Source organism: Pipistrellus hanaki (genome assembly GCF_964339955.1).
Source record: "Pipistrellus hanaki genome assembly, chromosome: 3".
Lineage (NCBI taxonomy): Eukaryota > Metazoa > Chordata > Mammalia > Chiroptera > Vespertilionidae > Pipistrellus > Pipistrellus hanaki.
Genome location: NC_140505.1, coordinates 6,845,854 through 6,871,943, shown reverse-complemented (window position 1 = coordinate 6,871,943; position 26,090 = coordinate 6,845,854). Strand labels below are relative to the sequence as shown.

The following is a 26,090-nucleotide window of genomic DNA, read 5'->3' as shown; positions in this document are numbered from 1 at the left end:
GTGTTTTAATCTGTTCCAGTTTTGAGATGTAATTGACATATAACATTATTCAAAAGTCTAGTTAAAATCCACCACCTCATGTAATTAGAAATTTCCCTCCTTGTGATGAGAACTTTTAAGATCTACTCCGTTAGCAACTTTCAAATATACAACATATTTTTATACCATGTTACTACAGTCACCGTGCTGTACTTATCTCTTGCCCCTATGGCCAGGTCTCCATTTACTGACTTTGATTGCTTTTTTTTTAATTCTTTTTTTAAAATATTTTATTGATATTTTACAGAGAGGAAGAAAGAAGGATAGAGAGTTAGAAACATCGATGAGATCATCGATCAGCTGCCTCTTGCACACCCCCTACTGGGGATGTGCCCGCAACCAAGGTACATGCCCTTGACAGGAATCAAACCTGGGACCTGTCAGTCCGCAGGCCGACACTCTATCCACTGAGCCAAACCGGCGTAAGCTAATTGCTTTTTTTAAAATTGTATTTTATTGATTTTTTTACAGAGAGGGAGAGGGATAGAGAGTTAGAAACATGGATGAGAGAGAAACATCGATCAGCTGCCTCCTGCACACCACCTCATGGGGATGTCCCGCAACCAAGCTACATTTCCTTGAGGGGAATGGAACCCGGAACCTTTCAGTCCGCAGGTCGATGCTCTATCCACTTAGCCAAACCGGTCAGGGCTGATAACTTTCTTATAAGGACCCTAGTGGTTACATTTTGGCCACTTGGATAATCATTTTCCCATCTCAACCCACTCAATCACATAGCAAAGCCCTTTTCGCCATGTAAAGTATCATAATCACAAATTCTGGGGATTAGGAGGTGGACATCTCTGGGGCCATTATTTTCCCACACCGACTATGTGCCTGTGAATTCAAAATGGGAAGATAATGGCATCCAATGTATTCTACAGATTGAACTGCCCTCCTTGTTTACCAGGAAGAGGGGCTTCTAATGCGTTACTAGGCCCTGCACCAGAGAATTCGTGGTCGGCCTGCCATTTGCTGATATAAACAATCCCAAAGACACAGCCGCTGTTACAGTCGCTGTTTTGATTGGGAATTAAAAAAAAAAAAAAAAGGAAAGCAGCTTTTCCTATTAAATTAGTCACCACCACAACGAGGCTCACCAGCAATGCCGTTCACCGCGGGGCGGTAGCGGTCGATCAGGAGGGCCCTCTGGAGAAGGATGACTTCCGCCACGTGTTCCTTCCCATTGGAGGGCGGCGGGCGGTGGGCGGGCGGGGCCACGGAGCCTCTCTAGGCCGCCGCTCGGCCCCGCCCCCTCCCGCTCCACCGGCGGCTCCGCCCCGCCCTCCGCCAGCCCCGCCCCCCGCCAGCCCCGCCCTTCGCCAGCCTCGCTCCCGGAAGCCGAGCGCGCCGCTGGCAGCTACGCGGAGGGGCTGCTTAGCGCGCCTGCGCGTGCGCAGGAGCTGGGAACGTCACGGGCGGCGCGCGGGAGGCGGCCTCTGGCCACAGCGCCCAGGTGAGCGGCGCGCGAGCGGCCCCTTCTTGCCTCGCCCGTCAGCCTCCTCTCCGTGGCGGGTCCGTTTCCCTTCCGGAGCCCGGGCAGCGGCGAGCCCTGGGGGCCGGTGTGAGGAAGCGCGCGGGAGGGAAGGAGGCCTCCGGGAGGCGCCCGGGCGGCCCCTCGGGCGGCGGGCATACCCTCGGCGTCTGCGGGGCCGCCTGCACGCCCAGCGCGGTGGGCGCGGCCTGTCCGCACGCGGCGTTCGCGGTGGCCTGGGAGCCCGGGGTCAGCCCCGGAGCCGGGCTCGGGTCACCAGCGCCCTCCTCCGCGGGCTCGAACCTGAACCCCGGGGCGCGAGGCTGTCCGTTATCTCCCGGCACCTCGCGGGGCCGAACGCTGGGAGCCTCGGTTCCTGAACCCGGAGGGGTACTTGTTTTCTTCGGGCCTCGGTTTTCCGGTGCCCGATCGGTCGGTTACCTTTGGGCCGTCTTATATACCTGACGACAGAAACCCAGTGTCCCGGGAACAGCGGGACAGTTTGGAAAATGCCAGTATCTCACCGCAGACTGTAGGAGCTATACTGACGGTGAGGGCGCAGGTGACCCGTTTTCATGCAGCCCCGCGCCGGGCTTATTGAGGTCCGATGAACTGTCGTTTAGTTTGTACCCTTTCCCAAAATGTTGTAAAGAGAATCGTTGCTAATTTTAAGTCCATACCATTTTTTTTAAAAATATATTTTATTGATTTTATACAGAGAGGAAGGGAGAGAGATAGAGAGTTAGAAACATCGATGAGAGAGAGTCATCGATCAGCTGCCTCCTGCACACCCCCTACTGGGGATATGCCCGCAACCAAGGTACATGCCCTTGACCGGAATCGAACCCGGGACCCTTCAGTCCCCAAGCCGACGCTCTATCCATTGAGCCAAACCGGTCCCGGCCATACCATTTTTTTTTTAATTTAATAAATATTGTTCAGATTATTATAATTGTGTCGTCCCCCCCCCCCATAGCTCCCCTCCACCCGGTTCCCACTCCACCCTCTGCCCTTACCTCCCCCCCTCCACTGTTCTCATCCATAGGTGTATGACTTTTGTCCAGGCTCTCCCCACTCCCCTTTCCCCCTGAGACTTACAATCCACTCCCTTTCTTTGCCCCTGATTCTATTCACCAGTTTATTCTGTTCCTCAGGTTTTTAATTCACTTGATTTTTAGATTCACTTGTTGATATGTATTTGTTGTTCGTAATTTTTATCTTTACGTTTTTCTTCTCTTCTTAAAGAACACGTTTCAGTATTTCATATAAATACTGGTTAGGCGGTGATGGACTCCTTTAGCTTTTTCTTATTTGTGAAGCTCTTTATCTGACCTTCAATTTTGAATGATAGCTTTGCTGGGTAGAGTAATCCTGGTTGTAGGTTCTTGCTATTAGTTTCTGGCCTGCATAGTTTCTGTTGAGAAATCAGCTGACAATCTATGGGTGCTCCCTGGTAGGTAATTAACTTTTTCTTTTGCTGCTTGTAAGATTATCTCTGTCTTTTGCCCTTGGCACTTTAATTATGATGTGTCTTGGTGCGGCCCTCTTTGGATTCCTTTTGTTTGGAGTTCTGTACGCTTCTAGGACTTGTAAGTCCATTTCTTTCACCAGGTAGGGGAAATTTTCTGTCATTTCTTCACATAGGTTTTCAGTATCTTGCTCTCTCTATTCTTCTGGCACCCCCATAATTCAGATGTTGGTATGCTTGAAGTTTCCCAGAGGCTTCTTACACTATCTTCAACTTTTTGGATTCTTTCTTCTTTTTTTTTTTTTTAAGTTGGGTTTTGTTTGTTTGTTTGTTTGCTTCTTTGTATTTCAAATCTTTGACTTGATTTTTGCATTCCTCTATCCTGCTGTTGAGTCTCTATATATATAATATTTTTTATTTCAGTCACTGTATGTTTAATTTCTAGTTGGTCCTTTTTCATATCCTCAAGGGTCTCACTAAATTTATCGGCCTTTACTAGGAAATTCTTGAAAAACCTTATAATCGTGGTTTTGAACTCTATATTCAGTCGTTTGTTTTCCTCCATTTTTTTCATTTGTGATCCTCATTTTCACTCCTTATCTCCTCATTTTCATTGCTACCCTGAGTTAGTAGGATGACTTTGTGTGCTAGGTATCGTATATGGTCCAATGGGTCAGCCTCCCAGTTCCCTGAGGTGGACACTCTTGGTGCACCCATTTGTGGACTGTGTGTACAGCCTTGTTGTAGTTAAGTCTTGATTGTTGTTGGTGTCACTGGGAAGAATTGACCTCCAGGCCAATTGGCTGTGTCTATAACGGAAGAATTGCTGTGCTGGAGACATACTTATGGGGCAGGATTTGTTTCAGTGGAGCTTTGGTGCTCACTGAGTCTGCCTCTTAAATGTGTCATTTATGGGTGTGAGTTGAAATCTGGTGTCATCTCACACAGATCACTAGATACACTAGCTTCTGGATCTCCAATGGGGTGCGGGTCAGCTACTTTCTGAGGCCACCCAGCAGGAGCTACAGCAAGAACTACAGTTTTCTCCTCTTTGCTTGGGGTTTGGAGGTTTTGGAGCTGTCTGGCTGGAGCTGTAGTTTATTTGGTTAAGCTGCGGCCTGGAGCTTGGGTGTGTTTGTAGATTGTGCAAGGCGTGGTCTCAGGGAGTCACTGAGCTAGGGTTTGGCAAACAGCACTGGCTGCCATTCAGCCTTCTCTGACACTCTGTTTTTCCAAGTCCCCATGTCCCACGCTCCAGAGCAGTAAACAATGATTGCTTGGTGCACCTCTGCAAGAAAGTCACCCTCACTTTCTGACCCGATGGCAGACAGTCCAGCTCCCCCCATAGGAGTTTAGGTTCCCTGCCTCACCCCAGAAACTGGATTTCAGAGTTATCGGGAGCTTGTCTCCCTTCGGGTTGAAAAGAAGCAGCACATCCAATCACCCACCACCCAGCCCACTTCACACGCCTCTGTACCTGTTTTTCAGCGCTTGTGCACATCTCAATGCTCTTTTCTCTTTCCTTCTAGTTGTAGAACTTCCACTCAGTCAACTTTCCTGTGGTTCTGGGTGATAGACATTTTGTCTTTTAATTGTTTTGAAATTGTTGTGTGAGGCAGCAGTTTAGGTGTTTTTCTATGCCGCCATCTTGGTTTGTCCCATACCATATTTTTATTTTTTTCTAATATAAGTTGTAATCTCATTTTGAGGTAAATATTATCTAAAGGATTGCTTAGTGGGTGGGATTGTTGGATAATTTTTCCATAAATTAAACTAAATCCTGAGTGCTTAAATCCTTAAGATAATGGTATTGTTGGATAGTATCAACCCAAATTTAAACTTGAAGATTCCCAGGTACTGGGCTATGCACCTCCTGTCATTAACTGTGACCACTTGGGAGGCACATGTTTAAAACTATTGGGGACTACATAAACCATGTAAATGAAGATAAGGGGGTAGTATGGTGAGGGGAAGAGTGGAAGGAAAGAGGATTGTGGGAAACTAGCTCCGAGAAAAGAAGTAACTTTTCTGCTTACATATCAAAGAGCAGGACCACTGCACAGTTACTTTTGAAAAATATTTTTATTTGTTTCAGAGAGGAAGGGAGAGTAGAAAGAAATAGAAACATAATGATGAGAGAGAATCATTGATTGGCTGCCTCTTGCACCCCCTACCCCCTATTGGAGATCAGCAGCAACCTGGACATGTGCCCTTGATGGGAATCAATCCCTTCAGTCCACAGATGGATGCTCTGTCCACTGAGCCAAACCAGCTGGGGCCCACTGCACAATATTAAATTTCCTGACTCCAAACTCCTTCATTGGTTAAACAGTCTTTGAATCATACTTGTCAGATCCTACTTTAGGCACTGGATATATAAAGGTTAGCTAGCTATCAGGAGTTCCCAGTCTGGTAAGGAGACAGAAAGGCAGGGAATTGTTAGCTATGAAAAACAAGTATTTCAAAGAAGTATTTAATCATTGACTTTGGGATTTAGACCTAGTTCATATAATCATGGGGTTGGGAAATAGCATATACTTCTAATGCATGAATTCCCTACAGCATCCCACTATTCACTCATTGCCCCTAATCTTAGAAAGTAGCCCAGTCCATTTTTGAGCACTCCTAATGTTAAACGTTAAACTCAGAGTGGCTTTCTTATGCACTCCATCTCTAAATGCAAGTTCTACCTCTGGAACTCCAAGTAACAGCTCTAAAATCTTTTCCCATATCAGTTCTAAGTATCTGAATGCATTCTTTCCTTTGTCATTACTTTTCCTACCGTGTTTCCCCGAAAATAAGACCTAGCGCATGGAAAGATAAGACATCCCCTGAAAATAAGACCTAGTGCAACTTGGGGAGAAAAAATTAATATAAGACACTGTCTTATTTTCGGGGAAACAGGGTAGATGTGGGCCTGTTGTTCTATATATCCTAAATCATGATTTACATTTTAGACTCTATACCACAGCACTCAGAACCAACTGCTTCAATGGAGTGTGCTATGAAACCATTTGCTTTTAAAATTGAAACTTACAAAATACTTCATTTCAAAGTTGTTCTTAACCAAGTAACAAAGTGATAAAGGAAAAAAACAACCCCACTCTTTTATTTCAGCCCTTGGCTTTTTGTAATACAGGGTGAATTATCTTACAAAAAATAATAGTAACCTATTTTCAGATCATTGGCACAACTTGGAATTGTTTCTAAAACCCCATTATAATTTCGCTGGGTTATTTTTTGGTGGGTTTTTTGGGGTCATGTTTCTCTTGATATGTTACCCAAACTTCTCAGTTTGGAAAAACTATACATTACTATATAAAAATAAAAAATATTTCAAAATTACTCTGTAGTCTGATGATTACATTTTCTTCTTTTCAGATATATATTTGCCATTATGGATCATTTCAGAGATCTATCAGAAGATGAAGTGGACCATTCTTTCTTTGACAGTGACTTTGAAGAATCAAAGAAAAGTGAAAGTAATTCAGTTTTTGACAAGCAAAATGATTGCCCTAAAGAGAGAATAGACAAAGATACAGTAAATGTAAACTCGAAATTTGGAATGCAGAGAAAAGAAAATGATCTTGCTGAGAAAGGAAATGAAAGGAAAGAGAAAATTCCTTCAGAAGAACACCCCGTAGAAAATGATAATACACAAACCAGAAATTCTTTATCATTGACCACTTCTTCAAGATCAGAAAAATTGTGTGATACTACAACAGGACATAAAATACACTTGACCATTCCAAATAGAATTCCCAAAATGGTGAAAGAAGGTGAAAATGATTATTATACAGATGAGGAGGAAAGCAGTGATGATGGGAAGAAACATTATGTCCGGTCCGAGTCAGCTAAACCATCTACTGACATCAAAAAAGGCATAAGTAAAAAGTATTCCAGAAGTAGTTCCTCTTCCTCTTTGTCCTCCTCATCTTCAAGTTCAGGTGCAGATTGTTCAGCTGCAGAGTCTGATAATTGTACACCTGATTCATCTCCATCATTAAAGAAACATCTCTCTGGTGTAACCCACTTGTCACCAAAACAGAAATATAAACCAGGAATAAAATCAGCAGGAACACAGCCTACAAGTACTAAATCCAAAGTCGGTGACTTCACTGAGGAATCTGAAGATACTGTGACAGATGTCACTCCTTTGTCGACCCCAGACATCAGCCCAGTTCAGTCTTTTGAACTGAGGACATCAAGCAATAAAAAAGTAAAAGTTAAAAGGCAAGAAAATGTGAGTCAAGAAGTGTATAAAAATGTTGAGGATTTAAAAAATAATTTGAAATCAGCCAAAAAAGGGAAAGACAAACATGGAGTAGTAGATCTCACCTCGAAGTCTTCAGTGTTAGATTCCAACTTAGACCGAAGACATAAACAAAAAGCCATACATGACACAATGGACCTGAATCATCTCTTAAAAGGTAATTTTTCTTTTTTGAAACTACATAATGAATTTAATCATTAAACTTAAAGGTATATTGAGCTTAAGTATTAAATGCTATGAATTTGCATTGATTTTTCTAGTAGATTTCTTTGTGATAACTGATATTATCATAACTTTATTAAATATTCCGCAAAAGTTTTTATTTTCCCACATATATCTAAACTACAAGCATGTAAGATAGAGATGTGTACATGGCTATGCCTTTTCTACATTGATTTCTTAGTACACTTTATCACTTTCAAGTACTACTATATGGCTTTTTCTGGGCCTATTTGTTCTTACCTGATTTCTTCACAGCCTTTTCCACTTCCTTGGAAGATAAATTCACTTACAGTGTTTCCCAAACTTCTCTCATGAGGAGAATCACCTTGGTGGAGTTGTTAAACTACAGATTTCTGAATCCCAACTAAGAAGTGCTAAACTAGAATTTTTGGGAACATATAGGTAAAATTGTATACTTAACTAGTTTGGGAAACACTGAGTCTTAACATAAGGAAGATGATAGTTATAATGCTTAACACTTTAATAATTGTGAGCATGAAATGGAATCCTGTCGGAACAGCTGAGGTAGAAACAGGGCATACTCTACATCTCAGTTTAAACATTTTCACTGGCTAAGTACAAAGATACATTAAAAGAGTTTGTTGATTCAGGTAGTGAATTTTGAGTAAAAAATTTTGCAAGCCGTTACAGCAAACATTGGGTGAGAGTTTAGATAGTGAGGGATGCCTGTAGGTAACAGTGTTAATGTTATTTATTGGTTTAAAATAACTTTTGTTAACAAGTTTAATAAGTTTGTAAATTTGAACTATGAAATAAGCATATGAAACAAAGGTTAATAAAAGAATATAAAATCAGGCATCCCAATCATAGACCATGAAATATGAAACAGTGTTGGATTTGGGTACTTACATAGTGAGGTGAAGACAATTCTGGAAGTGGAATAAAAATTTTAGGCTTCTGAGTGTCATTCTTTTGACCCTATACCCATGGTCAGCAAACTGTGGCTCTTTGGCCCCTTGAGTGTGGCTCTTCCACAAAATATCGTGGCCTGGGCGAGTCTATTTTGAAGAAGTGGTGTTAGAAGAAGTTTAAGTTTTAAAAATTTGGCTCTCATAAGAAATTTCAATCGTAGTCCTGTTGATATTTGGCTCTGTTGACTAATGAGGTTGCTGACCACTGCCCTAGACCAGCAGTAAATATTCTGTGCCCCATTCTTCATTTGTAAGGTGAGGTGTTGATATAAGTTGCTAAAGCCTATTCTAAATTGAGATTTTTGGGTTCTGTGAAAAATATTAGAAGGGAAATCTTAGATCAGTGGTCAGCAAACTCATTAATCAACAGTCAAATATCAACAGTACAATGATTGAAATTTCTTTTGAGAGCCAATTTTTTTTTTTTTTTAAATCAATCTTTATTGTTCATATTATTACAAAGGTTCCTCATTTCTTCCCCCCTCCAGCAGGTTCCCACCCCACCCTCTGCCCCCTCCCCATCCCCCAATGTCCTCATCCATAGGTGCACAGTTTATGTTCAGTCTCTTCCTCCCTCCCTTTCCCCGATAGTAAATCCCTTTTCAGATAGTAAATCTGTTACTTAGCATTTTCTCATATCAATAATACCTCCACATGCCCAATGATACACTTCACACAAAAGACATTTTCAAATAGGTCAACCAGCCTCATCCAGGCCCCACCCAAGGCACTCACAGATCAACACCCCAGCGCTATACTAACTCAACACATCCAGATCTAAGCCTTCATCACTTGATTCAGCAGACCCTCAAGTTCCCGCAAAAGTTTCCAGCCATGTCTGAGAGGCAGCCATGGGCAGGTACAGGCGAGGAGCGAGCTGTTTCGGGCCTGGCTGCTCCGGGCCTGGCCTCTGTTGCTCTGGTTCGTTCCACAACCAGCTGCTCCGGGTCTGGTCACTGCCGCTCCCGACCTAGTTGCTCTGGACTTGGCTGTTGCTGCTACAGGCCTGGCCGCACCCAACCCGGCCGCTCTGGGCCTGGCCGCTCCCAGCCTGTCAGCTGCTGCTCCGGGCCTGGCCGCTCCCAGCCTGGCAGCCACTGCTCCGGGCCTGGCCGCTCCCAGCCTGAGAGCCAATTTTTTTAAACTTAAATTTCTTCTAATGCTATTTCTTCAAAATAGACTCGCCCAGGTCGTGGTATTTTGTGGAAGAGCCACACTCAAGGGGCCAAAGAGCCGCATGTGACTCACGAGCCACAGTTTGCCCACCACAGCCCTAGACAATTTGGCTCAGTGGATAGAGTGTCGGCCCTAGCGTTGGCCTGTGACTAAAGGATTGAGGCTTTGATTCCAGTTAAGGGCATATACCTTGGTTGCAGGCTCAATCCCTGGCCCTGGGTGGTGCGTGTATCAGTGGCAACCATTGATGTTTCTCTGTCTCCCCCTCCCCCCTTGCACTTTATAAAAATCAATGGGAAAATATCCTTGAGTGAGGATTAACAAAAAAATCAAACACAAGCAAATATATATATAGTATATATATTAAAAGGGAAGTTCAATGCAGATTAGCATTATTAGATATCTAACATTAAAGTAAACCTTGTAATTTTTTATTAGAATTTCTGAGTATTTAGCCTCTTTTCAGTCAATTGGGTGGCTGATTTGGGAGACTTCCCACCCCTGCCCCAAGCCTGCCTTTGCTATGTACATAGCAAAAAAGGGTGTGGTTGGAATTAGTTTTTTTGACTTTGAGCTGTAAATCCTTTATAGGCAGAAGGAGCATTAAAAGATAGAGTAGTAGAATATGCAGAAATTTAGGCATTGGGTTATGGCATGAATCTTGGATATTTAAAGAACAGTGAAGAAGTTGGCATGACTAGATTAGAAGGTATGTTTCAAATACTTGGTATAAGTAAAATTGGGTCAGTTTAGGAAGAATCTGTAAGGTAAAATAGAGACAATTTAGAAATGCTCCACAAATTTTACTGCATAGATTCTGTATGAAATAATTAGGTATATTATTAGATGATGTATTCTAAGAAGAAAAATTACTACAAGAGAAAGAAATGGGATTAAGGAAGCATTGAACAAAGAAACTGGTTAAACTTACCGCTAAACTGATAACATAGGAGGGAATGAAGCAAACTGCTTATTTAAGGGGAAGATATGGACCCTGTTGTACTCCATAAGGAAGATGATGCCTATACAGTAGTCCCCTCCCCTCAGGGAATACATTCCAAGACATCATGTAGATGCCTGAAACGGGATTGTACTGAACCCTACACATACTATGTTATTTCCTTGTATGTACATAACTTTGATAAAGTTTAATATATAAATTAGGCATAGTATTAGGATTAACAACAACAATAATAGAACACATACATTGATAAAAAGTAATGTGAATGGCTTGAGGATCATTATTAAGTAAAATAAGGGTTACTTGAACACAAGCACTGCACCACTGCCACAGTTGATCTGATAACCCAGACAGCTAGTAAGTGACCAAGGGAGGGTGGTGGATACAGCATGGATATGCTGGACAAAGGGGTGATTCACATCCCAGGAGGGACAGCGGGAGGTGTCATTGTGCTACTCAGAATGGCACACAATATAAAACTCATGAATAGTTTATTTCTGGATTTTCCATTTAATATTTTTGAGCCACAGTTTTCCACAGATAACTGAAAGGGAAGAAAGCAAAAATGTGGGTGGTTCTGTACTGCGATTAGCACATCCTCCCTGGCAACATGTTTTGTCCCTTTACTGGCAGGCTGCAGTGAACAGGATTCCAGTAGGTGAGGAGGAAATCTCAGATATCCTCAACACTCTACCAAGTGTTACCAGACATTTGAAGAAATCTAAAATCAAGAGAAGCACCAGACTCACAGTTGAAAAACATAATACTTGAAGCAGAGTTAAAGTGAAGCTTGGTGATTTTAGAGCGGCAAGGACAAAACTGTCTTCACTAATAATGACATGATTGATTTTTATACTCTTCTGTCACATGTATATAGTGGAGTTTAGCACTAAAAGGGACAAACAATGCTTAACATGCTCAAAAAATTTAAGAGCCATTGATATGCATTCTGTGATAAGAACAAAACAACCCAATGATGAAATTGACAAAACCATAATCATTATGAAAGATTAATAGAGTAATTAGACACCCCACCCTCACCCCCACCCCCCAAAAAAGTAAACTGCCTGCTTGTTGACTATACTTGGTCCACAGGTATTTTGTCTATCATACCTTTTTTTTTTTAAGTGATGGCATATCAATGGCTATTCCTATATAATAAATTACCCCAATGCTTAGAGTCTTAAAGGCAGGCACTAGAATCACCTGAGAGCTCATCACTCACATGTCAGGTGGGGTTTGGGCTGACATGAACAGGACTGCTGAGCAGAAGGCCCATGTGTGCCCTCTGCGTTGCTTGGCTTCCTCACAGATGGCAGCATCAGGGAAGTTGGATTTCTCACATGGTGGCTCAGATCTCCAAGTTCAGTGTTCCGGGAAACAAGATGGAAACCTCATCGCCTTTTATGACCTAGCCTCAGAAGTCACATAGCTCCATTTCTTCCATATTCTATTGATGTAAACAGTAAGAACCTTTCCAAATTTGAGAGGAAGAGCATAGACCCTCTTAAGAATGTCAAATACCTATGGACATGTTTTAAAACCGCTTCAGTCCATCCTCTGTCCATATAATTTTTACATATTTCTCCCAAACGCAAAAATACATTTCTCCTTTCGAAAGATTCCCCCAACCTCAAAATCCAAGGACTAAAACAGGTCCCAGTACAGCACAGTCTGCTCAGACTTGGTTCCTCAGTTTCCTGTACCTCTGAGTCCTTTGAGAATCTTCTGCCAGGAAGGAAAATTTTATTTTGAATCTCTTAAGTTCTGGCTCTGTTATATTCTCTCTTAATTTTGCTTGAAAACTGACTGGTTCGTTTTTTAGTCCATCTCTCTATCCTCTAATTCAGGGGTCCTCAAACTTTTTAAAGTGGGGGCCAGATCACGGTCCCTCAGAGAGCTGGAGGGCCGGACTATATGAACTACTAATTCCTACTGTAACACCTCGGCTGCGCTCACTGCCCAAAAAACCTGGCGGGCCAGATCAGACTCCTCTGCGGGCCCCATGTGGCCCGCGGGCCGTAGTTTGAAGACCCCTGCTCTAATTATTGTGGATAAAATAAATCACTGATATTTTCAACATTCTGTGAGGAGATCTGTTTAGCCCTGTCCACCAATGGCAATAAGTACCTCGTCAAACAGCTAACATTATTCCTAAAATTCTACCATTTCATCCATTTCATCAGCAATCCCTTCTAGGCCCTTCCAGCTCTACTTGTCACCTGGTCTCAGCCAGTGCCGTCTAATGTAGATTCTTGTTAGAGTAGCACCCCAGTTCCTGGTACCAAATTTTGTATTAGTTACTGCTGCTCTGATAACAAATCACAGATGACTCAAAGACTAGGATCATAATGGCCATCTATGTGGTTTGATTTCCTCACAGCCTGGCAGCTGAGCTCAGGGCAGTCAGATATATAGGGTGGCTCAGGTCCCAAGGACAAGTATTCGAGGAAGCAGGATGGGGGCTGCATCTCCTAGGACACACGTGGCTGTATCACATTGGTCTGCATAGTCACAAGCCTGCCAGATTCAGAGGACCAGACTGGGAAAATGTCACCGAAGTTATCACCTGACAACTTGTTTACAAAGAAGACGAAGAAATTTCGTAAATTTTATTACTTCTTGAAATGTGACTTGTTTATAAGTTTGGATTTTTTTTTTAAAAACTTCATAAAAAATCACTTTAAAAAGCAAATATTTTTAAAATAGGGATCATGAATATGCCTACAGGATAGTTTTTTCGTTTTTTTTAAGAGCTATTATATGAATAAGATCTTAATATGGCTTGAGATAAAATTTTCAATGGTAACGTTATACAAAATTTCAAAATGCTCTGTATCTCAGCCTAGGTTAGGGGTGTCGAACTCAATCAGAGAAGGGGCCAAAATCTAAAATCCAGCCTAAATCGCGGGCCGAATGGTTTACTGAACAGTCATAAACTGACAATGTCATAAACTGACAGCAGAGTGCAGTGATGACAGCGCGGTGCGGGCCACATTGCAAGGCCTGGCGGGCTGGATTTGGCCCGCGGGCCTTGTGTTTGACACATGTGGCCTAGGTGAAAGTAAAGCTGATACTTCTAGTAAATGGTATTAGATCATTTAAGAAAAGGTTCTAGTAATGATGGACACATATTGAAATATTGAAACAAGTTTGAACAAAACTTTTGTTGAAGCCCTAGCCATGTTTCCCAATGGCATTGACGTACAGACAGAAGGGTTGCGGGTTCGAGTCCCAGTCAAGGGCACATACCTTGGTTGCAGGCTCCAACTCGAGAGCGTGTGGGAGGCAACCGAGCGATGTCTTTCTCTCACATTGATGTTTCTCTCATCAATGTTTCTCTCTTTCTCTCCCTCTCCTTCTCCTCTTTCCCTTTCACTCTCTAAACACATCAATGGAAAAATATCCTGGGGTGAGGATTTTTAAAAAATTGTTTCATTGAAGAAAATTAGAGAAAAACAATGTTTCATAAATATGTGAATTTAAATATGTATACATTTATGTAAATATTTGTATCCCTGAAAGTTTATTCAAGTTACAAAAAGAGATCTTAATCGGAAAAACCAATGGAACATATCAGGGGTAGGCAAAAGTAGGTCTACAGTTGTGAGTACATGATAGTATATTCTGGTATTTCACTTATTAATTGTATTATAACTATAAACTTACTTCTGCATTTAAAGTTGCTTCATACTTAAGCATATAGGCACTTTAGAAAAACATAATAGTGATACCTGGACTTAGTATATAAGTACTTCATCCATATACTTTTCCATCAGAGGTAGAATGCTAATTTTTAAAATGTTAGATTAAGTGTTCTTTATATAATTAATTTATTTATAGCTATTGCCTTATTTTACTTTTTAAAACTTTTTAAAAATGCCATTAGGAAAAAGATTTACTTTTAATTTTGTTTAGAATTTAATTTTAAAGGCTTTCATATATGGCTAAATTAATCTGGAAACCTTATTAAATTCTACAAAATGGGCATTTCTTAGAAGCAAGATAATTATGTTCAGTCCATCTATATCTTTCTAAGTGTGTTCTCATTCAGGTTTTGTCAGTTGATTTTCAACAAATTACCAACAATTAATTTCCTCGTTTTCTATCAGGAAATCACTGTTAATAAAATTTATTTTAAGTTTCTGTAATCTTTGATTATCTATGGTTAAATGTAGGGAGGGCGGAAGACATAGTTTTTGTGACCTTGCTCAAATGTTTTAAATTTTCTGTACCAGTCACATTTTTAGATGAGGGTTAAAAATGCCTCTTCCTCTTATAGTAAATGCTAAGACAGTAAAAGATCTAACATAGGTACTCAAGTAAAAACAAGTAACGCTTGGCTTTTCTCAGTTTAGGTTCTTACAAGTTATTTCTTAGATCACATGATCTCACACATCTAGGGGAAATGATGAAAAACATAGACTGATGAACAAAAACAGACTCAGAGAAAGAGAAGCACCGAATAGACTTTCAAACCTCAGAGGGAAAATAGGGGAGGGTGGGGGTAAAGGGGAAGAGATCAACCGAAGGACTCGTGTGCGTGCATATGGGCCTAACCAGTGGCCATGGACAACGGGGAGGGGCAGGGGAGGTGAGGGCATATGTAGGGAGGGGTTTGGGATGGGATTGGGGGGATGAGGACAATTATGTGATACCATAATCAGTAAATATATATATATATATATATAGTAAAAAACATAATAAATGTGCCAGTATATTACTAATCTGATATAATGTATTCATTTTTAGTACTGACAAACTGAAACATTTAACAAGCTGAATAGTTTTAGAAACTTTTATGTGATAATTAGTTTGCAAAATATTCTTCTTGGTTACAAACTTTCTATACAATATATACATGGTGGCTTATGTTTAATCGGGAATGAAATGTTTGACTTCTACAGAAGTATTTGTTTTAAAGCCAATACAAAATACTGTAGTAAAATATTTTCAGATTAAGTGGAAAATTTCAGAATATCCTGCATTTGTTTTTGCCATTTTCTACCCATTGTTTTCACTAGTCATTGCTGAAGACATTTTATTTTTGAAGTATGCCTTCCAAGTAACAAAAACTCTCTAAGTATTTTATTGGTACACTCAACCAGAGGTTTCCAACCTTCCTAACTATTAAGCTTCCTTGGGGAAACAAGATGAACCTGACAGGCATTTTCCATAAATTACACCTACCTTAAAACCAGCACCATGTACATTTCTTATTGTTTGGTATATAGCTTTTATTCCCAAAGAACTCAGTAAGCATAAAATGCTAAGCTGCCTCTAGATTTTTTTTTTTTTTTTACACAATTGTAGTGTGATGTCAATAACATTTCTTCTATATATTTTCATGAATAAATGTAGTTTTAATTTTTTAAAATTAAAGCAAATACCATCATATTTCATGCTATTTTCTCTCGCCACTTTTCCTTCTGTTGTCCATTTCTGTAGCTTTTCTGGAATTGGATAAAAAGCGACCAGAGAAGCATCACTTAGATCAGCCTTCAGCAGCACCTAGGAGGAACTACTCTTTCACAAGAGAGGAGGTGAGACAGATTGATCGGGAAAATCAGAGGCTTTTGAAAGAACTGTCAAGACAGGCTGAAAAACCAGGAAACAAAAATATGATGCCTAGAAGATTTAATCACCCCCCTAAGTTATATCACAGTGCTGTCAACAGACAGAAAGAACAACAAAGGATTGAAAGAGAAAATTTGGTAAGTAAAAAAATTTTTAGTTGTCAAGGAAATGTATTTGTATTGATTTGAAACCCAGTTTACTGGAAACCCAAAGACAGCCCAATATTTAAACTTAATTATATAAAAGTAGATTTAGATGTGTTAGTAAAAGTAGAAATACATGATGAACTATGGCCTGTAAGGTACAGTGTGTACAATGTGTAGCTTTTTTCCCAGCAACCCGTATTTTAAGGGAACCTTAAATGAAAATACTGAAACCTCCATTATCTATTTGACTAGATCTGTTAAATCACTACAACAATACAGGAAATTATGTCAAGGTTCATCCTATATAATAAAAGCATAGTATGCAAATTTTCCCCTCAACCGGGAGGTCCTCCGGGAATTTGACCAGGAGGTGGGGCTGGCGAGGGGGAAGGGAGGGAGGCCCAGAGGCAGCAAGGGCGGAGGGAGGGGAGGGAGTAGCAGCCACTAGGGACCCTACCAGGACACAGATTTCATGCACTGGGACTCTAGTATGTATATATTATCCATGAAGTATTTAGTCACTAGCTTAATCTATTTCACTTTACTGTATCCCTGAAAGCTAACAAATTTATATATCACTTATCTATAATAATAAAAGGGTAATATGCAAATTGACCAAAAGACTGAAGCAGAATCTGATGACCTTCTGGCAGATGTATAGAGCTGGCCAGCGATTGCCCCACAGAGGGAGGCCCAAGCCAGCTAAGTGATTGTACCCAACACCTGTGCCTGAAGAGGGAGGCAATTGGGGGCAGGGATTGGGGGCAGGGGCCAGGGCAAGGCCAGCTGCTGGCAGCCAGGAGAAGGAAATCCCCAATAGGCCCTGATCCCAGAGGGATCCCAGATTGCGAGAGGGCACAGGTGCCAGGCTGAGGGGCACACCCTTCCACACACCCCTACCCCCCAACCACTGGTCAAATTTTGTGCACTGGCCCTCTAGTTTTAAAGAACCTATGTGTTCTCAAAGAGGTCAAATTTAGTGGTCTGCTACTTGAATGTATGAAATGCAGTATTGTTAAAAAACATAGTTATACTTTGATGTTCTAAGAAATATATGTGGGGACTGTTGAAAATCTTCATATTAAAAACTCATAGCATATTATTTTCTTTTAAAATTCTGTTCATGCCGAAACCGGTTTGGCTTAGCGGTAGAGCGTGGTCTGCGGACTGAAAGGTCCTGGGTTCGATTCCGGTCAAGGGCATGTACATTGGTTTCGGGCACATCCCCGGTGGGGGGTGTGCAAGAGGCAGCTGGTCCATGTTTCTCTCTCATCGACGTTTCTAGCTCTCTAGCTCTCTCCCTTTCTCTCTGTAAAAAAAAATCAATAAAATATGTTTAAAAATTTAAAAATAAAAAATAAAATTCTGTTTTATAATAATTGCTGATGTTGACTGAGCTCTTACTAAATGCCAGGCATTGTTCTTTTTTAAAATAAATTTTTATTGATTTCAGAGAGAATGAGAGAGAGAGACAGAAACATCAGAGCTGAAAGAGAATCATTGATTGGCTATCTCCTGCATGCCACACACAGGGCATGTGCCTTGACCAGAATCAAACTGTGACCTTGTGGTTCATAGGTCAACACTCAACGACTGAGACACACCAGCTGGGCCAGACATTGTTCTTAGTATCTTCCAGATATTAGCTTATTAAATCCTGACAATAATTCTTTCAAGTAGATAGTGTTTTTATCAACATCTTACAATGAAATAACTGAAACTTGGAGGTATTAAATAATGAGCCCAAGGACACAGAGTAAGTGATTGAGCCAAGATTCTAAACCCAGGTAATGTTTTAAACTAAAATTAAATCTTTAATGAGCATATAAATTCAAACCTAAAACAATTGATAAAGCTTTTATTAACAGTTACTAAAATAGTTTCCAAAATTCACCCTCAGATTTCATCATCAGTACAGTCCTATTTTTCTTTGTACTTACCTGAATTGTAATACTAGTAGAATCTTAAATCCTTCAGGAGAATTACTCTGATGTAGCAAGGAATAGATAGCAACAAAACAGGTTGAAATGAGGTTGATGAATAGTAAGTTAGGTGGTAGTTTTCTGCACATCATTATAGCAATTTGAAGCTAATTCTATATCTTCTAAAAACTTGTCAATTCCTTTGCATTTATCCTTAATAATGACTAATTATTGTTTTCATTTTAAAAAATTCCTAATATAAAAACCCTGGGTTATAACAACCAGTAACGACCAGAGGCTGACCAACCGGAAGTCAGTGCTGGTCCCGCCTCCAAGCAAGCAGTAATGGGCAATCAGGCAGGCAGGCAGAGGAGTTAGGGGTGATCAGGTAGGCAGACTACCCCTTGCCAAGCAAGCAGTTAGGGGCAATCAGGTAGGCAGGCAGAGGGCTTAGAGGTGAATAGACCAGCAATTAGGGGTGATCAGGTAGGTGGACCAGCAGTTAAGGGTGATCAGATAGGCAGGCAAATGGTTAGGAGAGATCAGGTAGGCAGGCCAGCAGTTAGGGGTGATCAGATAGGCAGATGGCCCCTTGCCAGGCAGGCCCCGCCCCCAAGCAAGAGGATAGGGGCAGTCAGGCAGGCAGAGTGGTTAGGGGTGATCAGGTAGACAGACCAGTGGTTAGGGGTAATTAGGTAAGTAGGCAAGAAGTTAGGGGCAATCAGGTAGGCAGACGGCCCCTCACAGGGCTAGCCCCGCCCCCCGGCAAAGAAAGAGGGAGGCCCAGGCCAGCTAAGCCATTGTACCCCAGCCTGTCGCCTGTAGAGGGAGACCACCGGTGGCAGGGGAGGGGAGGCAGCACTGCACAGATGGCAAGCAGTGGCGGGGTCAGGGCCAGCTGCCTGCAGCCTGGGGAAGGATTGCCCCAATAGCCCCTGATCTCAGACCAGGCCTAGGAACCCTACCTGAGGGGTCCCGGATTGTGAGAGTATGCAGCCTGGGCTGAGGGACACCTCCCCCCCTCACCCTGAGTACACGAATTTTTGTGCACCAGGCCTCTAGTCTATATATATGACCAAAGTGACCATTATGACCAAATGACCGCTCGACCAGTCACTGTGACACACACTGACCACCAGGGGACAGATGCTCATTGCAGGAGCTGCCCCCTGGTGGTCGATGCATTCCCACAGCCAACCTCCCATGGTCCCTCCTCCTGGCTGACCAACTTCCCATGGTCACTCCTACCAGCTGGCCAGCCCCAATGGTCCCAATCGGGCTGGCCAGCAGGGGGAGGGGCCACGAGAGGTTGGCCTCCGGCCCTGATCAGGACTGGGTGAGATGGCCCCAATTGGCTTCAATTGCCAGCCAGGCTGAGGAACCCCACCCGTGCACAAATGCCTGCACTTGGCCTCTATCGTAAGAAAAGGAGACATATGTAATACTTTAAACCAGTTGTTGGAAAACTCACTAGTCAGCAGAGCCAAATATTAACAGTACAATGATTGAAATTTCTTTGGAGAGCCAAACTTTTTAAACTTAAACTTTCTTCTAACACCACTTCTTTTTTTTTTTTTTTTTTTTTTTTTTTTATATTTTATTGATTTTGTACAGATAGGAAGGGAGAGAGATAGTTAGAAACATCGATGAGAGAGAGTCATCAATCAGCTGCCTCTTGCACACCCCCTACTGGGGATATGCCCGCAACCAAGGTACATGCCCTTGACCGGAATCGAACTCGGGACCCTTCAGTCCCCAAGCCGACGCTCTATCCATTGAGCCAAACCGGTTTTGGCCTAACACCACTTCTTCAAAATAGACTGGCCCGTGGTATTTTGTGGAAGAGCCACACTCAAGGCCAAAGAGCCGCAGTTTGCCAACCACAGCTTTAAACAAATAAAGAATTTTAAAAAACAAAACAACTATATTCTCTAAAACAAAATTTAAAAATATCTATTATAAGTTTTTATTGGGATTATGTTAAATTTACGTTTTAATTGAAGATTGTTGACATTCTTAAAGTATTACCTTCTTATCCAGAAATATGGTATGTCTTCCCATTTATTCGGTGCACAGGATGATGCTACAACCCACTGAGCCACACAGTCCAGGGCTAAGCTATTATACTTTTAAATCTGCTTGCTAGGCTGTTCCTGGTCAAAACACATGTACACGCACATTTTTATAGTTATTTCTGTGTCAGATACACTGCACAAGCAGCATCCATTACTTTATAATTTTTATAATTTTTATTCCTTCATTTGCTCCCATCTCCAGTGATCAAAATTAGTTCATATGGCTGACAGGCATATTAACTAAAGCAGTTCTGTTTCAGACTTTATTTTCACTTGTTAGCAACCCAGAAGCTACCAGTATTTTGACTAATACAGTTCAAGACAAAGAAATATACTGTGCAGAGAAAGTAGAAAAAGAGAACAAAAATATGGTATACAATTGAGTCCTGAGCTTTAGAGTTAAAAGCATACTATTAATCTGTCTTTCTGATGAATTTTTATTTCTTCGTTATTTCTTTATCACTATCTTACCTCCCTCATTACCAAGGGAAATAAAGGAATAAAGAAAAAGTAAATGTATCCAGTAGAGGGCGTGCTTGCTATATAAAGACTCAATGATATTAGAACTTTATTATTTCCAAAAAGGAGACTCATTTTTAATTCATGAACTTTGAAATATTCTTGTTAAGCCACATCTTCTTATCTTTATTTGAGCATAGTATAAATTGATTATTTTAATGAAAGAGCACAATACTAGCAGAGAAGAGGGGAGTTACTAAGATAGTTTATAGTTTCACTTTACCCTCTGATAGAAATTAGATTATTTCCTTCTTTTAAATGTATGTCAGTTTCCTGAGTTGGGAAAGAAGAGGGGGGGCGAGTAACTGAAGCAAGATGAGGGAAGAAGTAATGTTCCTGGTGGAATGAATCAGAATTAGAGCCTAGAGCTCAAATGAAGTTAATTTATTTCAGTTTTAAATCCAGAGAAATAGAAGTAGACAATTAAGTAGACCATAATGTTTCCACTCAGGAGTTCTTGTGTTAAAATAAAAGTAGTGCATGGATAAATTTAGAAATTCAGACTGTTCTTAAAAAATTAAGTGGCCTCGCTGGTTTAGCTCAATGGATAGAGCATCAGCCTGTGGACTGAAGGGTCCCTGGTTCCATTCTGGTCAAGGGCACATGCAGGCTCAATCCCTAGTGGGGGTTGTGCAGGAGGCAGCCGATCAATAATTCTCATCATTGATGTTTACTTTTTGTCTTATTGACAAATTATTTCAGAATTGATTTTGATGATATAAAAAGAAAAATGTAAATCTAACCAAAAGAGTAAATTTAGGAAATTAGGAATTTAAAAAAATATTGAGACTTTCACCAGCAAAAAGATAAAATTTGTAAGTAACTGAAAATATCAAGTTTTCTGTCCTATCCCATTTTTTACAGCTCAGTGAGTAATTAATGGAATAATTAGATAAAACAGCAGACGTAGCTCTGCCCAGTGAAATACATTGATGATGTGATACATAGGAAATTGCTTACTATGTTATAAATGTCTTAGACATGCAATGGTATTATCTTCCCAACTAAGTTATAAATTACATGACAAGACAGTATCCTAATATATTAAAAAACAGGGGCCATCATGACCAAAACAACTAGATGAACGAAGACTATGTGGGTCTATAAGGCTGGCAGGGGAGTAAGTGAGGGACAACCAAATGACTGAACAGCAGGCTGCATGGGGTGACCAGGCCGGTAGGGGGGGTCGGTGAGGGCCTACCAGCCAGCAGAGGGAGGCAGTTGGGGGCGACCAGGCTGGCAGGGGGGAAGTTAGGGATGATCAGGCTAGTGGGCAGAGGCAGTTAAGGATGATGATGCTAGCAGGGGGGCAGTTAGGGACGATCAGGAAGGCAGGCAGTTAGGAGCCAGCGATCCCAGGTTATAAGAGAGATGTCCGAGGGGTCCCTGATTGGAGAAGTGCAGGCTGGCCTGAGGGGACCACCCTGACCCCCAGGCACGAATTTCATGCACAGGGTCTCTAGTTTTATATATTTTTAATATTCCATATCTCACATAGCTCAGAGCAGCTACAAACTGTAGAAAGAGAAAATACAATCTTAGGAGGTTTTGCTACCTAAATTATACAGCTTCCTTGTCTACATAGAGAGAAAGCCAGTGTTATGACAGAAAGACCATAGACTTTACAGATAGAACCATGTTTAAATCAACTCTCAACTCAGCAAAGAGAACCACTAACACTAGGTGGGAAGGCTTTGGAGGAGTTGACTCCTCTAGCCTTTGAAGGCTAAAAACTGGGGAAGGGCATTTCTTGCAAAAATAATGGTTGGCAGGCTGCATTCTCTCAGTTAATCTTTCTGCTGCTTCATGTGTTCTGCCCCTCTGCCATTTGTCTCCAAGCTCCGTTTATTCATATAACTCCTTCTCAGCCTTCTCTAATCAGTTCTTCCCTTGAATATTTTGACTTGTTCTACCACCTTCTTCCCCCTCTCTGGGACTGTTCAGAGCACTGATGGTGGAACCTCAGAATAGAGGGGCAGAATGTGAAAATGCCAAGAACAAAACACCAAGTTGAGAAGTGGTTCTGGGAATGTTTGATGGTGATGGTTAACAATTACATATGTGTACTAAATGCCACTGAACTGTATGTTTAAAAATGGTCAAATGTTAAATCTTATGTTATGTATATTTTACCACAATTAAAAAGAAAACCTAAGTTGAGGAAGAAGGAAAACATTGTGCAGAGGAAAACTTGCCCTGAGTTTTCCTCTGCACAAAACATGCGGCTGATTTTTTAATACGAGTCTTGGTGAGGACAAAATTCAGTGTGCTACAGAGGAAGTTTAAATCAATAAAAAAATAATAAACCACCACATGGATCAATCCTAATTCATTGGTGTACTGAAATATTCCTTTCTCAATGATGCCTGGGGAAAGCAAACTAAAGAAACTCTTTCACCTGATATGTGAAGAAGAAAAATAAAATTAAGAACATTATACATTAGACTTGCTGAATCCTGTTATACTATGTTATTGGATACTGTGTTGCCTTGGCTAGTTGATTTATAACCTTTAAAAAGCTTTATATTCTATAATAGTTGTAGTTGATTTTCAAACTTCTTAACAGCAAAAACTTTACTTTTTTTCAAACTAAGTTTATGCAGAACTTTAGTACATAAAACAGATAATGCAAAAAGCATAGTTGGGTCGGAAGAAATCAGGAGTGGGAGAGCCCTGCTCCCTTAGCCTTTCTTCAATGTCCTAGTTAGCCTGGAGTCACTACTGGAAAGTTAAAACCAGTAAAAGCCCCTGCTGGATAAGCAGATGAAGGACTTATATAGCTTTAATAAGCGTATGGTCATTCATGGGCTCTTAGCATTATTATTCCCATTATGTCATTTCCATGAGAAACTCAGCTTTAACGTATTTCACCTTAGAGCACCTTTTCTAAGATTGTAACCTGATCTAAAAGAGACATGTGCCTGTGATCAGTTGTTAAAATCACAGTGGCTTTGGTTGGCTATAGGATAGGTCAAAGACCTAAGGTTCTCCTGAAAGTATATTATTTGAAATATGTCAACAGTGATTTAGTCTTTTCTATTTAATTTCATCCATTTCAGGTTCTAAAAATAGTTTTCCTTTGGAAAAATATTACTATTTATCTAACACTGGCTTTCACATTGATTGTCTTTAAACGAAGGCTTTCTTGAAGAGACTTGAAGCCGTGAAACCAACAGTTGGCATGAAACGCTCAGATCAGCTAATGGACTATCATCGCAACATGGGTTATCTCAACTCATCACCATCCTTAAGGCGAGCGAAGTCGACTCTCAGCCAGTATAGCTCATTAAGTAAGCATATTCACAATTATTTTGTACTTATTTGTATCTTTTTTTCTTATGATAGAGGGAAAGAGAGAGAAACAAAGATTTGTTGTTTCCCTTATTTATGCATTCATTGGTTAATGCTTGTATGTGCCCTGAGTGGGCATCAAACCTGCAACCTTGGCATATCAGGACGATGCTCTAACCACCTGAGCTACCTGGCCAGGACATGATAAATGCCTTCTTCTGAAATGCATTTTATGATTTTTCACTGGCATGCTTTGTTTTAGTTCACTTAATTTCAGGTTTCATTCCTAGCAGATAGTGGCAGTATAGGAAGGAAACCAGGAAGAAGAAAAAAGTTGAAAATATCAGTAGTTTTCTTAGATAATGGAAGAGAGAATTTTAACTTCAATATATATATTCATTTCTTCTTCTAATATATATATGTTTCTGGTTCTCTCTCTCTCCCTTCTCTATAAAAAAAAATCAATAAAAAATAAAATAAAAACTAAAAACAGTCTGCCCTGGCTGTGTGGCTTAGTTCCATATACCAAAAGGTTGCAGGCTCAATCCCCCCAGTCAGGGTTCATATAGGAGGCAAATGATCAATGATTCTCTCTCTCCTCCTTCTCCCTCTCAAATTAATCATATCCTCAGGATCGAGAGAGAGAGAGAGAGAGAGAGAGAGAGAGAGAGAGAGAGAGAGAGAGAGAGAGAGAGAAGAGAATTTAGTCTGAACTTAAAATTAGGAAAGGAAGTTTATCAGATAATGATTTATGTATTTTATTTAATTCAGATCATTTCTTTTTTTTTTTTTTTAAATATATTTTATTGATTTTTTACAGAGAGGAAGGGAGAGAGATAGAGAGCTAGAAACGTCAATGAGAGAGAAGCATCGACCAGCTGCCTCTTGCACACCCCCTACTGGGGATGTGCCCGCAACCCAGGTACATGCCCTTGACCGGAATCGAACCCGGGACCTTTCAGTCCGCAGACCGACGCTCTACCACTGAGCTAAACCGGTTTCGGCTAATTCAGATCATTTCTTGTTTTTTGTGTATTTTCAGGAGGCGCTTCCAGGACATCCAGTGCTACGAGTGCTCTCAGTTGTAAGAGTGAGGGAGCAGTTTTTGACAAATCCAGTGGCCTGTTGCTAAGACCTAAGCCCCCTAATGTTCGTACAGCTTGGTTATAAAATTTTTTACTTTAAACATTGTTCATCCAATTCTTATTGAAGTGCTCTTGTACATTACTGTAATTCTTTTTGTAAACATCTCTAATTGTTTTTAGAATTTTAAGTTGTACAAAAGCAAGTTGTAATTTATTGTACTCAATGCAAAATTGTTATCAACAAAGGTAATTTAATGTAAAGTCAGTGTTTCCTATGAGGGTGTATTTATATGAGATGTATATGAATTAGATAAATGCATGTATATTGTCTCAGCAGAGAGACCCATTCAGCGCTCATGCTGATCAAACAGTTGTATTACTGCACGTTGGCACTGAGATGTTAACTATATACATCTCATTTTATTTTTATTTTCACTTCTTATAAGCTTGAAACCATGAACATTACTCCTAAACCTGACTGGCTTTATTTTCTGTTTGCTTTAGAATTAAGGTGGTCTGACTCATAACTTAATTGTAACACTTTCTTATTAATGAAACAAATCTTGCAATTTGTTTTCATTGGTGGACCCAATTTACTGGGGCAGTCCCTACAATTAGCCAGAGGTATCTCCTGCCTCTGTGTAACTGTGCTGAGCTATATCTTAACATTTCATCAACCATTCCAAACCATTTCAAACTGTGAGTGTTAGGAAGTTCCACTTAGAAGCTCCCCTTCAATGTTTTTGTATATTCAGGTAAAGTACTATTTATTAATGATACTGAAAAATAAGGTGGGCTTTCAAGATACAGTCTACTTACATTGTGAATAGTTTGTCCAAAGACCAGATCATCGTAAGCAAAAGCAAGTATTTTTTGAATCAGCAAAATAGCACCAATCTCAAGAAGTAGATCTCAGTTGTATCAGAACAG

General features: G+C 40.8%; 2 protein-coding genes across 3 annotated transcripts in view; one reads left to right on the top strand and one right to left on the bottom strand.

The window, feature by feature from the left end:
* Positions 1-1,234, bottom strand: part of SNX25 (sorting nexin 25) — a 93,593-nt gene extending 92,359 nt beyond the window's left edge. Inside the window, exon 1 of the mRNA XM_084877713.1 lies at positions 1,140-1,234. The gene's annotated coding sequence lies outside the window, so the exon portion shown is untranslated. The remainder of the gene's footprint in view (positions 1-1,139) is intronic.
* Positions 1,235-1,375: 141 nt separating this feature from the next.
* Positions 1,376-25,733, top strand: CFAP97 (cilia and flagella associated protein 97). Of its 2 annotated transcripts, none has more exons than XM_084877725.1 (5): positions 1,376-1,495; positions 6,363-7,411; positions 15,994-16,259; positions 23,924-24,074; positions 25,118-25,733. In XM_084877725.1, the coding sequence occupies exons 2-5, from the start codon at positions 6,379-6,381 to the stop codon at positions 25,243-25,245; spliced, it is 1,578 nt and encodes a 525-aa protein (XP_084733851.1). In that variant the 5' UTR covers positions 1,376-1,495; positions 6,363-6,378; the 3' UTR covers positions 25,246-25,733. The 2 variants fall into 2 exon arrangements, with proteins under 2 accessions (XP_084733851.1, XP_084733852.1); XM_084877726.1 differs by lacking the exon at positions 1,376-1,495 and adding an exon at positions 1,729-2,063.
* The last annotated feature ends 357 nt before the right edge of the window (positions 25,734-26,090 follow it).

Bases quoted from the DNA above. Each gene is read 5' to 3' on its own strand.
- CFAP97 (XM_084877725.1), top strand. From the start codon at position 6,379: ATGGATCATTTCAGAGATCTATCAGAAGATGAAGTGGACCATTCTTTC. The intron at 7,412-15,993 runs GTAATTTTTCTT...CCATTTCTGTAG, and splicing joins CCTGAATCATCTCTTAAAAG to CTTTTCTGGAATTGGATAAA. The intron at 16,260-23,923 runs GTAAGTAAAAAA...CTTTAAACGAAG, and splicing joins GGATTGAAAGAGAAAATTTG to GCTTTCTTGAAGAGACTTGA.